Source organism: Protomyctophum parallelum, assembly GCF_964188405.1.
Source record: "Protomyctophum parallelum genome assembly, chromosome: 17".
Taxonomy (NCBI): Eukaryota; Metazoa; Chordata; class Actinopteri; order Myctophiformes; family Myctophidae; genus Protomyctophum; species Protomyctophum parallelum.
In genome coordinates, this window is record NC_139719.1 from 29,847,067 (window position 1) to 29,865,218 (window position 18,152).

Here is an 18,152-nt window from a genome sequence, read left to right on the forward strand (position 1 = left end):
GTGGCAAGCAGACAGGCAGCAGGTAATGCCTGAATGATGGGGATAGCATGAGCGCTGTCAAAATGGAACAGTTGCCCCCCTCTAGCATTCAGAGACTCTCATTACACTGTGTAATAAGATTTAGCCTCACATCTCTGGAGAACAACCATTTGTTTTCACATGTTGGATATTGTTTGCCGTTTGAAAACATCATTGCCTTGTATATAGGAAGGTATTTGTCAATACTAGTCAATATTTTCAATATGCAGAACACCCATTCTGCCAATAAAGTGCCTAACTATACTAGTAGCAAAGCATTTTATGTACTGTATGCATGTACAGTGTATGTACAAGTAGTATTTCTTATTCCCATGCCTATTTCATTAGCCTACTTACTATAACCTGTTCCATTTCTAAATGGGCTTTACTGCACATTTACGATACGACCATAGTCATACTATATAAACGCTGGTCTAACCGTTTCATCAATCACTACTTTGTGTGTGTGTGCGTGTGCATGCACCCGTTTGTGCGTGCGTGTGTGTGTGTATGCACTGTGTGTGTGTGTGTGTGTGTGTGTGTGTGTGTGTGTGTGTGCGCGCGCGTCCGTGTGTGTGTGCGTGCACGCGTGCTAGTTCTGCACTATCCCCAGAAGACATGCCTAATGAGCCTTTTTCTCCCATGTCCCGTCTTGCTCCCAGATAGCCCAGCTGAAGACTGTGGTATGAAACCAGGTGATCGCATCCTCTTCCTCAATGGACTGGACATGAGGTCAGTTCTACACTGTATATCGTTGCTGCCAAAAACAGTACTTTTCAGGAAATGGAGGGGGAAAACTGTGTTCCAATGGAGTTAATACTTTTCACTATAGAAACCACAGACAGACTTAATCACTTTAACACATTGAGTGCCACCTGGTGGACGAAAGTGGTGGTGCTTGGGTGCCACGTGATGAGTAGCCATTCCATTGTGATGCGCTTCCTTAGATGCTATATAAAGGATAGCATCAATGCTAGCGAGCTAAAATGAGGTCCATCCTTGCTCTAGAAAACGCCAATGTTCCCATCGCACTCACTGGATAATCAGAAAAGCCCTCCAAACATCAGCAATTAGTTCAAAACTACGGATAACGCCGTAGTTTCCGAGAAAAGAGCGTGCAAAGGCCATGGCTATAACAGAAGCTAATGTGGTTGGTTTGCTAATTTATATGACACTGTATTATGACAAAATATGGTATTAAAAACATATGCATGGGATAAACATATGCATGTTTCTGAAACTTTGTCTAGTGAATAAATTGTTACATTCGGCGAACATTCAGTGAAAATTGGCAAAAGTCGTAGAGTATGTTAACTCTAAGCGGCATGGATGGAGTTTACATTTATTTAGTAACACCCAGCGCTCAGGACGGAGATTAATAAAAAGGACGGAGATTATCGATATCAAAACCGATTGCTCGGCCCAGGCCGTAGCGTAACGGTCTGGGCACCGGACTGGTAATCCAGTCGCAGTGTGCCGCGGGTTCGACTCCCGGACCCGACACGGCCTTTACTGCATGTCTTCCCCCCATCTCTCTCCCGTTTCCTGTCAGCCTACTGTCTGTCCCTTCAAAAATCAATAAAAAGGCGTAAGCCGCAAAAAATATCTTAAAAAAAAAAAAAAAAAGAAAAAACGATTGCTCCACAGGCTGGGAGCGTCTGTTGCGCAACATTCAATGTTATTTTCCGGTCATCGAAAATGTTTTAGCCGACGAGACCGAAAATCTTAAAATGTGTATAACTCTTGATCTAAATCATTCCGTCCAATTCTAAGCAAAGATTATGTGTTTGGGATCGCGGTCCCGTCGCTAGTCGCATTAGAATTAATCATACCTCCTGTTGTTGTCGTTCGCCTCAGGGGTGTTTTGGCTACATCAAGCTACTTCAGCTACATCCGGGATAGCACCTGGTCCGTCGCTAATTGTGCTCCGCTGCTATAAATCGCGGGGCACTCTGATTTAATGGATTAAATAACCCCGGTCGTTCGGGGTGTATTATATATTGAACAACTGTGATGTTTGGAGGTGGTCTCCCTGCTTTTCTATTGAGACATTTAGATCCTGTGGTTGGGGATCACTAATCACTAAAAGAGGATGATACTGCATGAAGCTCAAAGCGCAATATCTCCCTGCAAAGATAGGCTTTCCAACTTAGCTCAGCAGTAGACATCCTTGAGGGGGTTCCAAAATGTAGCTTACAGGTCTGAAACTCTGACAGTGTACAACAGTACAAATGAAACCAAATGGAACCTTCCATTTGTACACTCTCAGAGTTATGGCTGGGGGTCCTTTAATTAAAAAAGTTTGAGAACCACTGATTCAGAGTGAAATGCTACAACAAGCACTATTGAGGTGTGTGTGCGCGTGTGTGCATGCGTGCGTGCGTGGTGATATGATGTGCATATGTCCACTTTTCCCAGTGTCAGAACCTTTACTGTAGCAGCAACCCCAGATGAAATTACATTAGACTTTATTTAAGAGTTCATCTCACAAAGCACAGTCAGTATTTTTTCAATTTCACACAGAAACATTGTTTATCTGTCCCTGACTCCCTGACCAACTTGACAACTCAATTATAGATTTGCGCACTACTGTAGCTTGTTCCCATGGCTGCGGCCAGAGCTAAATTTGTTTTTCTGATGTACAGGACTTGGATGGTACAGCATGGTTTTAGAGTACGATGCAGTGGTAGAAAAGGTGGGAGGTTTTCATCAGAGAACGATGATGTTCAGACACTGTGTAACTGTATTGTGCATGCACCATTTGCTATTTTCGGTGTGGCTTTTGCACAACTGTTGGGAATCTCAGTCAGTACTGTAGCTGGTAGTTTTGAATCATTGTGTCCAGTACATCATTATATTCAGAGCTTTTGTTTAGTTTAACCACTTAAGCCATATATTGTTTTCCCCACAAATATATACGAAAATATGCCTTTTCTCCTATTATTATTATTATTATTATTATAGATTAGTTATAGTAACACGAAACTCCAGTGCCTCTTATCCGTGTGGTTCTCATGAATGCCATAGACTAGGACTGGGCGATATTGACTTCATAGACCGACTGACCCACCCACCCGTTAGGCAATTTTAATATAGGACATACTGTACACACACACACACACACACACACACACACACACACACCTTGTGTGTGTGCCTTGGCTTATACCATTGACTCTCCCTCCCCATCTCTTTGACTTGCTCCCCTCTCCTCTTTGCCCCCCATACCTTCACCCATGTCCCTGATTCCTCTCTCTCTACGTCCTGTCCTGTGGTGTAGGAACTGTTCCCATGAGAAGGTGGTGTCCATGCTGCAGGGCAGCGGAGCCATGCCCACGTTGGTGGTGGAGGAGGGACCATGTGATTACTCCTCAGACCACAACGAAGGCGAGGACTCCCCTAACCTGGCCCTGCCACGCTCCAGGTGAACCACTTAAACCCTCCAAGCTGCATTCAGACCTGAATATACAGTATATATATATATATATATATATTTGCTCGGTTCGCCCCGTTTATGCCGCGCCCGTTCGCGCAACTTCTCGTCTTTGCACTGACTTTGTATGTAATTGTGGGGTTCCAGTGGTTATATGCCTGATTCATACTTCATGGCAGCATTGTGCGCTGAAAATAGCAGACCTACAAGCTGACGAGAACATGACGCAGACAAAACATAAATTAGGAGTTATTCTCTCAATACGATGTTGATGGTTTTGTGAGTGAATCAAACACAGAGGATTATTTCTGATTGGTAATTTAGTTTTCGGTCTGTGGTCATTTTGGTGATATTGAAATTAAACAGCACAAAGGAATAGGTACATTTAAAGAGATTATCCTTTTTTTTAAAGATTGTATGTAATTGTTTTGATTGTTGAGTTGAGTTATATCTTTCAATGTTGCTTTGATTCATTTTGTTTTTCATGTAGGCCTACTTATTTCTGTATTGTGTTTTATGCCTGTTTATTCCCTAATTATTTTAAGTGCTTACTGCATTATCCTTTTACTTGCATGTTATAGCTTGTACTGTCTTGCTACACAGGCCACACATTTTTGTTTTTATTTTTAAACTATATTTAACATGAACTTTCATGTGTATTTTATGGTATTACCTGGTTAGTGATAAAGTGCTGTATGGGTGTGTGTCGTCCAGGTCCCCAGCCCTTAGTTCTCTCCAGTGGGTTGCTGAGATACTTCCCCCCAGCATCAAAGTCCACGGACGCACCTTCAGCCAGCAGCTAGACCACCTCCTCACCATCCAGGAGAGATACACTGTCTGCAAGTCCCTGGAGACCTTCTTCCAACACAGGTCAGTCCCATCACAAGAATCAGGACCTGAACCGCAAACTAAATCAGAACCAGGGTTAGAGTCATAATAATCAGAGTTAAAATCTGGATCACAATCTGGTTCTGAATCAGATTTGGGATCAGAAACAGAATGTTCTATTTATTTGTCTAAGTGTAGGCACTTCATTTGACTTTGTGTGGAAAGTCATATCACTCACTCTTTTTAGTCTTTGTAAATTGAATTGTATAGCTTAAAATAGGCCAGGGATGCATTACTATGAATATTTACTGGTAAACAGCAGTTACAATTATAAATTGAACCATCAAACTAAGTCGGTCTCATTGTTGATCACAAACTGTCACAAATGGGTGTTTTGCAAGACCTAAAAACCAGATGACCAGTTGATGATCTGATCTGATGAGCTGATCAGTTCACCTCAGTCTACAGTACTTTATTAACTTAAACCGAAAAGGGTTCCCTCTACAGGGAATCACAACTTTAAACAGAGCATTCAGGGCTCACAGCAACAGTTACTGTATTTCAGTCAGATAACTCACGAATAGATTTAACCAATATGTATTATAGAATGAGAATAAAGAAAGTGTGCATATAATATTTTATCTTGGCGTTTGGCTCTGCTACATTGTTTCTCCCTGCTCGGCACAATTAAACACCATCATTAAACATTAAGAGCAGGGAGATAGATATACAATAACAACCCCCCCCATGGGAAACAGAAATAACAGAGCCCACCAGTGGTGCCTGGAGTCACTGGGGTGGCGGTGGGAGCAAACATCAGATAACAACAAAGGAACCATATGCAGAGGAAGGCAGGAAGAAGCATGCAGTCTAGGTGAGCTTAAATACCCTGCCCAATTGGTCAGCTGACTGCCACATCAGCAAATGACATGTGGGTCTTGCACACTGAATACACAGAGGTGAGCGGGCGGGGTTGACATATGACCTCACTGGGCTGCATTCAAGACACTTGCCTTGTGTCTGACACCTGACTTGTGTCTGAACACAGCTGCCCCCCCCCCCCCCCCCCCCCCCCCCCCCCCCCCCCCCCATCAAACAAAATGTTTGGTCAAACCATGGGGTTTCATTGAAAATGCATTGGAGTAGCCATTAAACACAGACACAAGACAAACGCAAGACAGGTGTCTTGAATTTGTGAACGCAGCCCAGTAAGGCCACCCCCTCCTGGTGCTGCGGCCATCTTGGATCCTAAAACACAGGGAGAGAGGTGGGGCCGAGAAAGGCACTGGGCCGAATTGATTGCCAAGTACACTTTTCAGTTTGCAGTCTTCACACACAGGCACATACAGGGTGTTGCCACACTTACCAGAGAGCCGTTTTCTCTGGCCGACAGAGAAAACGTCTGCGGCTGTCTGCTCAGGTGTGGAAACACCTGATCTGTATACAGATCTCCATGTGGGACACCGGCTGACAGGTAAAACTGGTGCTATGACAACGTATATCATTAGGTTCCCATGTTGCATCGTTCCCAAGTAGGCGGGTGGCTGACTGTGACGGGGACGTACAGGTCTAGTAACTAATAATCACAAGGCAGGTGAGACAAGACAGGTAACACAACAACAAGGGCAGGGGAAATGCAGGAACAAAATAAGATACACAGGCAATACACCAGGGGATAAACAAACGAACACGGAACTAGTTCTAGTTTGTTTAGTGTGTTCTGAAACACAAGGATGTCAGGCATAGCATTTATGTTTTACATGTTTTACAGGAACGTGGACACCCTGATAGTGGACGTGTTTCCTGTGCTGGACACGCCAGCCAAACAGCTGATCTGGCAGTTCGTCTACCAGCTGCTGACCTACGAAGAGCAAGAACACTGCCAGAGCAAGATCTCACGGTTCCTGGGTTTCAAGAGTGCTGGTGAGAGAAAGACGCACAGACACCCTATACCTCTAACACATTGTTTCCACGTCATAACCTTTCTCTGCTATCCTGACATGGTCCAGCCCTATTTTTTACTGAAACACATCACAGGCAATTGTTAGGCATTCAAGCAAACCTCAATAATAAAACTCCACATTATTGCACTTCTAAACTAAAGTGACTAAAGTGCCAATATGCTGTGCAATTAAATCAATCATCCATGTTACAAATACTGTACAAAAATGTACTGTATTGCAAAATAGGTAATAGAGGACGTATTTGTTACACTCCCCAAGGGAGCAGCAGATGTACAGTAAAATAATTATGCAAAATACTCATATTACGCATTGATGCAGAACCTACAGTTCAGCTACAGTATTTACATAAGTGGAATAATTATGAGTGTGTGTGTGTGTGTGCGTGCGTGCATTGAGCAGCAGTAGAGCCTGACCTGGGTCCAGAACACCATCGTCGGAGCAGCTCCATGAGGGTGTCTAGCTCCTCCCACCGAGGCAGCATGGGCCGAGACAGGAGTTCTGATGACTGCATCATAGGAACACACCTGGGAAGGGGTACAAATTACAACCACCACCACCAACAATACAACAACAACAACCATAATCACAGCAACAACCACAGACCACAACAATACCAACAACAACCATAGCTTTTATGAGAGCAACCCACCGAATCAAGGATAAGTACTTGGTTTAGGGCTGGGAAAATATAGACAAAATCAAATGTCATGATATATATTGTTTTACAAATACCTCAATATCGATATTGTGACGCTGTTTTAGGGATGACTTTTGATGCTTTAAATATTTATTACACAATGAGACTTTTGATAAATAAAATAATCATAATGCCTATAATAACTAAGTGGGTAAGTGGACTCCTGCATGTTGCTCCCTGGAAGGAAAGAAACATGCGCAATTGAGACCAAGGAAGCTGAACGCGGAAGTGTTGGCTGCATATAGCCCATTGCACATGTTTCTTTCCTTCCAGGGAGCAACATGGAGTCCACCATAAGGTCTTCGCTTCCTGTCCTCTTTTAATAGTACTTGTTTGAAACCAGGAAATGGCAACACCTTTTTCATGTCACAATGTCGATATAATGATATATTGTCCAGCCCTAACATGCCTAATAGTAATAAAACAAAATCCATTACAATTCCAATAAAAACGTTCCAGATCAACAGAGAAGTAATTAATCAACCAAACTGTGTGAGGCCTGATTCCAAGGGGACAGCCGTTAATTAATGTATAACTATATCTAATGAATACATTCCTCTACTATGACTGTTATGCTCACCCACACAGCAGGATCAAGGCAAGCGTTGTGCTTTAGGGGCTCTTTGAACAAACAGCATGACTTTGCATGTCATTAGTAATTTTCATTCCAAGTGGTTTTATTTGCTAGTAAAGGGGGATTGCTATTGGAATCCAAATTGAGAGTTTTCAAAAACAGTTGTTGGATTGTGTTACACTAACTACTACAGCGTATTATAGAATAGAATAGATAGTGCATGGAGAATATGCTCCAGTACAACATGCTGATGGTATAGAAGGCTGTGGTTGTACTGGGGAAGCTCCCGTCTTTAACCTTGAATGCAAGCAAACTCCAAGAATACAAGAGGCAGGGTCCCGGCAGAAACGTTGCTTTCTCAGCACAATTTCTCTTGCTCAGTAAAGGCTGAAAGCCTTAAAAGCCATTTCTAAACTAAAGCAAACCATGCAACTAAACCACAGTTTGAGTTCATATCAGTTGGCTTTTCCCATTAGCGACACAAAAAATAAAAAGCGTGTAATTCATCAGGATTCAGCTATTTCTGAGGCAATTTCAGGAAGAAACAGTCGATGTTTCTCCTGTTTTCCATCGCCAGCTCCTGCTTGTAGGAGACAGCTAAGCTTTGTTTGTTGCTCTCCCATGCTCTTCTGTCACGAATCCCACCCCCTCCCTCCCTCATATCTGGAGGAAGTGGTGAGATGGAACAGAGATGCTCATGCTTAATTTATAAGCTGATCTATAAGCCGATATATAATATGATCTACAAGCTTGTAGATCTGCTATTATCGGCAAGCGGCACAGTCGTTTGACTGAGTATAAATCAGGCTTCACTGTCCATGTGTTCCCAATCATGCCTTGTTGTGCTTCAGGAATTCATGTCGACGCGTCTGGGAGCCCAGAGGAGAGACAGTGTGGAGATGGGACCTCCTTTCCTGAGTCCCCCGACCTCAAACATGTGGGTACACTTACTGCTAACCTACACCAGTGGTTCCGAAATGGTTTCCTACCACCAATTCTACATTGACCTTTAAGTCATATCATTATTTGTATTGTTCTTTGTACTTCTACACAATACAACACCGTATTGCTCTTGTTTAGGGCCTGTGTCTCCGGGTTGTGAAACACTGGTCTTCTCCAGCCTCTAACCAACATCTGAACTCAATGTTGCAATGCCGCTCAATGTAATGTTGTTTGTGCTTCTCTGTTTTCACTTTATTTGAAGGTCTGCTCTACTCTACTTTCTTGGCCCCTTTGATGAACATATTGGGGGATAAAAATACCTGCCCACTCAGTGGAAGAAATCAATGAAATTAAATGACCTAACCCTAACACAATGCATTGACAATTGACTGATCAGGTGCAGTGCAGGGGTCATTTGTTTGACAGATGAATCAAACCCACTGCAAATCTACTCAAATTCTAAATGTATACACATGCAGTAGCTACATCTCTACAATATATACTGTAAATCACATTGTGACTAACATAATCCAGTTGGACATTCCTATAGTACCTATATGTACCAAAGACATATGTGGCTGTCAAAGTAGAAGTTGCCCGCATCTTATTTACAGTCCATTTTGTCTGCGAGAGCATCTTCAAACCGTGTGTGTGCTGCCATGCAGGCTGTCTGTGCTAACCAAAGCTTAACCACGCCTCCACCCATAGATGTCAGGCGTGTACACTGAGCTGGAGAACGTGTACACGCGGAAGAGTGTGTCACCGCTGCGGGCCGTCTCCTCACCGGGCCCAGAGGGGCCGGGGCCAGAGCAGACTGAGGGCTACAGCCGCCCTCTGTCCCCCCTCACACTCCCCCCACTCAAAGGTACTCTGGCGGCGAGACATAGTCGTACTGTACATGACACACACACGCGCGCACTCATGATGTGGGACCATGGACACCAATTAAACTCAACCACATTAAACACGACTCATCAACTTAGCACACCTGTGATGGTGATGTTTAACCCACCCCCTTCGTCCTTGCTCTCTTACCATCTCTGCAGGGAGCAGCAAGGCAGGTCTGTCCCTGTCATGGAAGGACCCGTTGCCCACCCAAATGTATGGAATGTACCACCAGAGCAGCGTGGACTCCAACCCCTACGTCACCCTGGAAAGCCCGCCCCTGGTCCCCGGCTCGCCCGAGCGCTCCGACAACGAGGAGGAGGAGGAGGATGGGGGCGTGCCGCGCAGCCCCATGAGCCGGCGCAAGAAGCTGTTCACGTTCTCGCGGCCGCCGCGCAGCCGCGACACCGACAAGTTCCTGGATGCACTGAGCGAGCAGCTGGGCCACCGCGTCACGCTGGTAGACGACTTCATACCTGGCGAGAATGACTACGAAGAGGTGAGGAACAAAACCATCGTCATCACCATCACCTTGCCCATTACGCTATGTATCATATTATTTGTATTACTACTACTTATGTGTAATGCAAATGGGTCAGTGAATGATACGTTGAAATACATACAATATATTATACTTCTATACATATACTATATATTGTATACAGTATGTTTACCAGTAAGCCCTAAAGGGCGAGGTGGTGCTGAAACAACAGGTCTGGGGATTATTTTTTTAAGTGATGTTTTTGGGCTGGGTAGGGCGTAAAATGTGTGCTAATTAGTAAGGCCAGGCGGGGTTCAGTCTATACGGTTATAATTTAAATGTCCATGTATGTTTTTTGAGGGGCACCAGCCCCACACAGCTTTGTGTGTTTGTACCACGGAATGTGATGATTTGATTGGCTGAGCCCCTCACTTCACACGAGTGTGATTTTTCTTTATATGCTAGTTTTCTAGGGTTTCGGCTAGGGTGAGTGAATGTTTCACCATACTGTAATGCAATGTTTCTCAAACTTTTTCGTGTCAAGTACTCCCACATTAATATGTTTAGCTACGGATCCCCATCTGAAAATATTTTGTGCCATGGAAAATATATATTCCAAAATGATTTTTATGACATACCTATCTAGATCAGCTATTTTCAAATAACCAATGTATATAGGCTTATATATTATATAGGCGCTAGCCCCTCCTATGTCCAAACATTAAATGCCATTGACAATGAATGGCCAGCTTTGAGTGTTTGTGTAAACACAAACATTGCGTAAACACTGAAGACGAAGGCGATGACGCAAATTCTAATTGGCCGGAATGAGATGATGTATTATGATGTATGATGATAAGAGCGCCCCTGCCTCACTTTTTAGTTTCTTAGATATTCTTAGATATTAACTCTTTTAGCTGGTGGTCCCCGGACCCCACTTTGAGAACCACTGCTTGCTTCAAAGCTTTACAGCCATTGCATTGGGGCTGTTGATGTATTTGGCACATTTGTTGTTGAATAATGAATGAAACAATGATTGTACATCAGTTATAACTGTAGCAACTGTTGAGCAACACTGATGTACAGTATGCTACAATGAACGCTTGTGTCACATAAACAGATATCGGGTTGTCACGGTTACAGAAGAAGAGATGTGTCTGTAAGTAACAATTGACTAACCTCAGTAGTTTTGGATCATACTGAATAATTACAGTATATCTCATAAGTTATAACTATAAGGTGTATAGCAGTACACTGCTCATCCACTGCCTAAGCTTTGTTTGATGCACATACTGTATGCACACCGTAAGATAAACAAGTTGAAGATAAACTCAAAGGATAACTTAACATGCATCGTCAACCTACAGTACATGGCACCATTTCTGACGAGTACGCGGTCTGTGTCTCAGAGGAAGGCTGTGGACAGTTCAGAAACCTGCCTACCCGTGAGAACATCGGTATAGGGTTTTTACGCGGTCTGTGTCTCAGAGGAAGGCTGTGGACAGTTCAGAAACCGGCCTACCCGTGAGAACATCGGTATAGGGTTTTTTTCTCTTTTCTTTTTGTATTATAATTATTAGTAATACAAGAACAATGGCTTCTATTTCCTGTTCTATGTTAGCATGCTAACTTTCCAGGAAGAGAAAGTCTATAGTTAGCTTGGAATCCCAGTCGATGATGTCATTTGGTAGGTTTCTGAGCTGTCCATAGCCCACAGTGAGACACACAGTGAGCATAGTGCATGGACATTGTGCATGAAATCTTGTAATGTTAGTGAGTACCAACTATATAAGATAAGGTTGGACATGGGTGAAGTGCTCCTTCAATATGTTATGTAACGGTATTAAGCGCTGTATTGAAGCTTTGCTATGACTGAGAGACATTATTTGTGACTATATTATTCAGCCTTTCTTTGGGTTGTTGTGTTGTCATGGTACTGTGTTGCTGAGGGATGTATAATCCTAGAGTATCCTAAAGAGTATTTACTAATAGTTACAAGAATCAATTCATCTAGAGGTAATATTTCATTTGACTTGCGATTTAAAGCCATGCTTTATGCAAGATTTTAAGCAAAAATACAAAATGTAAGCTGCCTCCCCCTGGCCAGCCGGGGCGCCTGATGGAGGGTAAAGGAACTCGTTGGAATAACGTGTTCCTTCCACGTGCTACGTCCAACCGGGGAAACTCCCCCTGTCAGGTGAAAAGAAGCAGCTTGGACTCCTCATGCACTGAAGGAAGCATGCATGAGGCCAGTCCGTTGCTCTCCCCAGGTTGGCAGAGGGAGTGTAGCACCCAGCATTACAAAGACAATTGGCACTGGGTGAAAACAATGGGTTACAAAAATTGCGGGATAAGAATGTAGAGGAAAAAAATATATATACTGTATATGTATATACAAAAAGTTATAGAATCACAAAAAAAAAAAATCACACAAATTGAAAACGTATACTGTAGATCAGCCTGAATTGAATGAATCAATTCATTGCACCTGAATTGCTGTACATTTATACAATGACTTGCAGCGGTCTGCTTCAACCAGTGATGTAAGTGTCAAAACATCAACCTCTTGAGGCTGCCACTGTTCGTAGAATGTGAAAGCTTTAACATTTTGGCCCCGCTAGCAGAGGAACTGATGTTTGGTTGGTCGGTCCAACAATTTACTTCAAAACAAGCATAATCTCCCTAATATCCTTCTGCTACTGTTTTTCAGACTCTTTCCAGTGTTATCGTGTACCTATTGATGTAATAATATTACGTATTACAAATATTATTGCCTACCGTGACACCTCATAATAAATGCAGTACCATCCTGTTTATATAATGCTGCTACTACAACTGCACTCGTGCACTACGCTGTACCGTCTTGCACTGTTGTATTATACAGTATGTTTAATACAACAATAAGAAATTTGGGGCGCCCGCTGGCCTAGTGGTCCAGGCACATGCCACATATAGGCTCTGGCCTGACAGCACGTCACGTGTTTGAGTCCCGTTCATGACGACCTTTGCTGCATGTCTCTCCCCTTCTCTCTCTCCCTCTTTCCTGTCTGTCTTCACTGTAACTATCAATAAAGGCACAAAAGCCAAAAACAAATATTTAAAAAAAAAACAATAAGAAATTCAAATTGTATTGAAGTTAAAAATGCAACGAGTAAAGGAGGGAGGAGGTAGAGCTGTGACGCTGTGCCGTTTCTCTCCAGATGAGTTTCCATGAGGACCAGGAGCTGGGCCTCCAGCCTCGCCAGCTGAGCAGTAGCAGCGATGATGCCAGCTACTCCTCCGACTCCGACCACATCATCCCCCCTCCGCCCGACATGAGCCCGCCGCCACCCCCACCCTTCCAGGTCGCCATACCTCCCCCGATCCAGTTCACTGACGCCCTGCCGGCCATCCACTTCTCCCCAGAGAACATGCCACGCACACGGACCACTTTCCAGCCACAGCACCCCATTATCCCGCCGCCTCCGCCCCCTATGAGGGCCTTCCTCTCCAGCCGGCTTCCCCTGCACAAAGTCCTCCCGGAGTTTGATACGCGGTTTCGCAGGACCACTGCTGCCATGGGGAACACCATCATTCCGCCCGCATCACACTCGCAGACCCTGTCTTCCCGCCGCTCTCCCAAGCTCTCGCGGCCCAGCCGCCTGCCCAGACAGGCCAGCCAGCCGGCGCCACTGTGTCAGCCGTCCCCACAGCCCTCCCCCCAGCCGCTGAGACCCAGCCAGCTTGTTCTCCAGAGGCACTACCAGCTCCACCACCAACACAGCTACCAGGGACCCATGCCACCCTCACTGGAGGAACAAGCCCAGTCACTGACTCAGACTCAGATGCAATCCCTGACCCTGGCCAAGTCCCAGACCCATGGCCAGAGTCCGAGCCATGTCCTCGCTGCCTCCTCTCAATTGTCCAGATCTCCAGCTGGTCACTCTACTCTCCCCACCCACACCAAGACCTATGAGAAGCCAGATCTACAGTCAGAAAAGGTAACAGGATGTTTGATATGGAGTAGGGCTGTACAAATCTATGATAATGGTAGTGGATTATGTCTATAGACAATAAAAAGTATTTACCAAGTTCTCAAAAATGAGTGTCTTTTATCATAACATTTTATTTTGTCTTAAATATTTATTATAAGTCACGACAACATTCCAAATCGATGCAGATCCATTGCCACCTTAGGATCGATGCATACACAATGCACTCCTAATTTGATTTAGGCTAATTTACTTTAGTTCATAATTCTATATTTTTTGTGATGAATGTTACACAGAGATTTACTGTACTCTGCTTTTGTCTTTAAAGTACCAATTTATACATGATTTCAACAGTCAAGAGATTTTGTGAGAGAAATTCAGGAACATTTCTTAATCTTAAAACCAGGGACTTGTTCTTAATGTACTGCAATGCCAAAAAAGAGTGGATATCTTACACTAAAACTAGAATAAACAGGAGCAAAATTCAGAAAATGGCAGATGCAGAGCTTGCATAACTTATTTTGGACACGTTTTTCAAAACATTGTGACCGAAGTTGTGAACTGGCACACTTGACTCGGAGTCAGGACTGTATTAAATACTAAATAGTAATATTTAATACTAATAATAATAAGTGTTGTTTATCTGACTTTCCAAGATACCCCCGCCCCCTGCTCCACCATTACCACCCTGTGATCCTCCCCCACTACCCCCTAACGCCTCAGACACCAGTCACATGAGTGTGAAGAGACTGCGCTGGGAACAGGTGGAGAACTCTGAGGGCACCATATGGGGACAGGTAAGTGAGTGGAGTGGTCAGTTATGGCACAAGAAAAAAATAAACTATAAATAGTCCAAACGGGTGCTAACAATAACAGGGACAGGCGCTAGTTCCAGTTATAGTTACGTTTTTTTTGGAGGGGAAAGGAACTGGTTGGAATAAAGTGCTCCTTCCGTGCGCTACGTCCAGGGAGGGAAACGCCCCCCTGTCAGGTGAAAAGAAGCAGCTTGGACTCCTCATGCATAGAAGGAAGCATGAGGTCAGTCCACTAATGAAATATACATTTCAGTTGAGAAAAGCTGTAACTGTGGTTTTGAAATATTTTCTTATTTTTTTGGTGGACGTACGTAGCTCGGAGAAGACTCAGAGTATGACAAACTGAGCGACATGGTGAAATACCTGGACCTGGAACTGCACTTTGGGACTCAGCGCAGATCAAGTAAGGTTTTGCGTCTGGTTCTCTTGAGTGTACATCTTCTTACATCATACATCACATCAGTGTGTCATCCATACATCAAAAAATATATAATTGTATTAATTTGCATTTGTATTTCATTGAGGTATTCAATCAGATGCTAGAAATACATATAGCAAACTGTATGCTTCAATTGTATGCTGTAATCAATGTTTTGTGAGTCTCACAAAACATGACCTACTCACCTACTGTTTTAGTTATTAAAAAACAACAAAAGACATAATATATGATAGCATAGCATGGTGTAGCTTTTGTATTAGCTGGTTCTGGTGTTGGAAAGCTCATGACTGCCTGAAGATACTGTAGGCTGTGACTATACTGATGCTACTGACATTGCCTGTTTTGTACCTTCACAGTTACCATGTTCAGTGTTCACCTCCACCATGTGCTCCATAAGCTGCTATGGAGCCTGTCTTTTCAGCTCCTCATCAAATGCATTCTCCACAAGGCACCATCTCCTCCCCACCCCTCTCTAACATCCTCACAGTTCAATAATGAGAGTTCTGTTGTTAAGCAAATAGCAACTTTAAAGCTTTTCCTAAAATCCTTGCTGAACCATTCTGGGTATTATTTTCTATTCTTTCCTCAGCATTTTTGTCCAGGCATTGTATGTAGACCCATAGTGCTTTCGCAGAGAAACCCAGAGCTCTCTTATTGGATACCTTTGAAACAGAAGTGCGTTATGGAATGTTTGAAGAGTTGACATACATGTGGTGGGTTGACACGTGTTGGAGCGGAAATTAAACAAATAACTAAACTGTATAATGTCACCACCTGGTTATCCGTCCCTGACCCATTTCTCCATATTACAGTATAATTTCCCCAACCCGCACATTGTGCCGAAATGAGGCATTTTCTTTGTTTTGTCTGGGAGAAAATTATTTAATAAAAGATCTCTCTCCAAACATTCTGTGACATACTTCTATTACAGTATCAGCCAGCTGTTATTTGTATAGCCAGTCTGTTTAGTGTCCATCCCCCGGTGCCTGGAGAACATATTCTTACACTATTCATTCAACTTATCAGTTTCACCCCCAGAGCCAGCCTTCCTGCCCGAGAACTTTAAAAAGAAAGACGTGGTGGAGATTCTCTCACACAAGAAGGCCTACAACGCCTGTAAGTATGATAGAGAGGCAACTTCACGCCGAGATTCATGGAGGCAATTCATTATCGTTGGAGATCAAACAGAGAGAGAAACCTTAGCATCCTAAGCACTGCATAAATAATAAAACACCCACATGTACACAAGCACACACTATTCAGTTACAGACATGCACCCACCCACACACACATGCGCCACACGGGAACAGGCACGTGTGCACACACAGATACAGAATGCATGGCCATGTAATACATACTGTACATGCCTCAAGCCCAAAGCTGTCAAACACCTACACGCTTTATCCTTTCTCTTATATCTTCTTACTAACCTAATTAATGTTATTCTGAAGAATATAACAATCTCTAGCTTGAATTTATATATCGCCTTTCATGAACCCAAGGACACTTTACATCGAAAACAATGAACTACATCAAAAACTATGAACAACCAACAAACAAACAAAACAACTATTTGCCATAAGCTTGAGAGAATAGGTGTTTTTTCAAGGCAGCCTAAAAAGAGTCCAGTGTAAGTTTGAGTTCCCCTAACCAAAATACCTGTTAAATGGAAGCCAAGAAACCATGTTGGTTGTATGATGCTAAAATAACTATCTAGTAGTGGTATAGTGTATTTACTGTATACGGTATAGTGTACAGTGCAGTGAAAAAATGTGAGCGGGTAACAGAAACAATTGACTCGAGGCGACAGCTCCATGAGCCAACATCTTATCACCGTATCACACACACACACGCACCGTATCACTTATTAACAGTGGATTGAAAGCAGCTATCCTTCCCACCTATGCAGTTCCACGTACAGTGTGCAACAGCTTTTGCATGTGCTGTACAGAGAGAAGGGGGCGGGTTGGGGTGAGAGAGAGCGAGAAAAGCGCATACTGAAATTATGACTACCAATATGAATATCTGTATTTTCGAGGCAAGTGCACAGTGCACACACACACAAACACTCACAAACCACCCCTGCAACCCACCCTCCACACCCCAGCCATTCTGATAGCGCACCTGAAGCTGTCCCCAGAGGAGCTGTGCCAGGTTCTTATGAACATGACCACGGAGAGGCTGGAGCCGGCGCACATCAAACAGCTGCTGCTCTACGCGCCCAACGACGACGAGGTCAAGCAGTACGAGGAGTTTGACCAGGACCCGGCCAGACTCAGCGACCCCGACCAGTTCATCTTCCAGGTATAAAGCTGCCACTACGGCAGTGGTTTTCAACCAGTGGTCTTAAGTGTAAAATGAAAACAAATGGACCATTACGGGTCCATTTGGTTTCATTGTACGCTCTCTCTCAAGAGTTCAATTGGCTGATACCGACAATAAGCTTCTCTGACTTACTTACTTATTGTTAAACATCTGCATTACTTAATTTACTCGATGTCTACACAATTAGAATGTGTTATTTTGATCAATGGTTGCCTACCATAATCAATACAGCATGAGCATGGAATTGTGGGAAAAATAATCTTATCTAACAATAGAGGGTATGTGCATTGTGCATGCATAAAGTGAATGGCAAATTGAGTGGCAAAGTCACAGGCAAAGTGAGTTTAACATTGTTAAACTCGGGTTTGACAACATTAAAGCGAGACTGCGTTAATTACATACATACGGGGCATTACAGCAGTGTTAAAGCAGTGTGTTTATAACACTTCAAATGGTCAATGGATGAAATTGCTTCGATTCTTTCCCATAGCGGAAAAACTTCGAACCAGCCAGGACTCGAACCTGGAATCTTCTGCTCCGTAGGCAGACGCGTTATCCATTGCGCCACTGGTCCGCTGCTCTGTTGACTCTGTCAGGATGGCTTTTGTTTCCTTCTGGTTGCTACACAACAGGCTACAGGGAGCCTGAACAATGCTGAACAACGTAGTTCAGCATTTACCCTCCAAAAAAAGTAATCTGATCATACACTTACAGTATCACAAAATACATTTAAAGGTGGTGGAAGACCCGTGGGTCGCGACCCACAGGTTATTTTGGGGG

General features: G+C 43.6%; 1 protein-coding gene across 1 annotated transcript in view; it reads left to right on the forward strand.

Moving 5' to 3' along the window:
• The window catches only part of grid2ipb (glutamate receptor, ionotropic, delta 2 (Grid2) interacting protein, b), a gene marked incomplete at its 5' end in the record, with an annotated part of 41,043 nt that overhangs the window by 17,724 nt on the left and 5,167 nt on the right, over positions 1 to 18,152 (forward strand). Inside the window, 14 exons of the mRNA XM_083787555.1 lie at positions 681 to 750; positions 3,299 to 3,442; positions 4,166 to 4,321; positions 6,051 to 6,202; positions 6,640 to 6,777; positions 8,366 to 8,451; positions 9,165 to 9,321; positions 9,503 to 9,840; positions 10,943 to 10,981; positions 13,023 to 13,802; positions 14,450 to 14,590; positions 14,924 to 15,011; positions 16,086 to 16,163; positions 17,155 to 17,351. Coding sequence (XP_083643681.1) covers positions 681 to 750; positions 3,299 to 3,442; positions 4,166 to 4,321; positions 6,051 to 6,202; positions 6,640 to 6,777; positions 8,366 to 8,451; positions 9,165 to 9,321; positions 9,503 to 9,840; positions 10,943 to 10,981; positions 13,023 to 13,802; positions 14,450 to 14,590; positions 14,924 to 15,011; positions 16,086 to 16,163; positions 17,155 to 17,351 — 2,564 coding nt within the window. The remainder of the gene's footprint in view (positions 1 to 680; positions 751 to 3,298; positions 3,443 to 4,165; positions 4,322 to 6,050; positions 6,203 to 6,639; positions 6,778 to 8,365; positions 8,452 to 9,164; positions 9,322 to 9,502; positions 9,841 to 10,942; positions 10,982 to 13,022; positions 13,803 to 14,449; positions 14,591 to 14,923; positions 15,012 to 16,085; positions 16,164 to 17,154; positions 17,352 to 18,152) is intronic.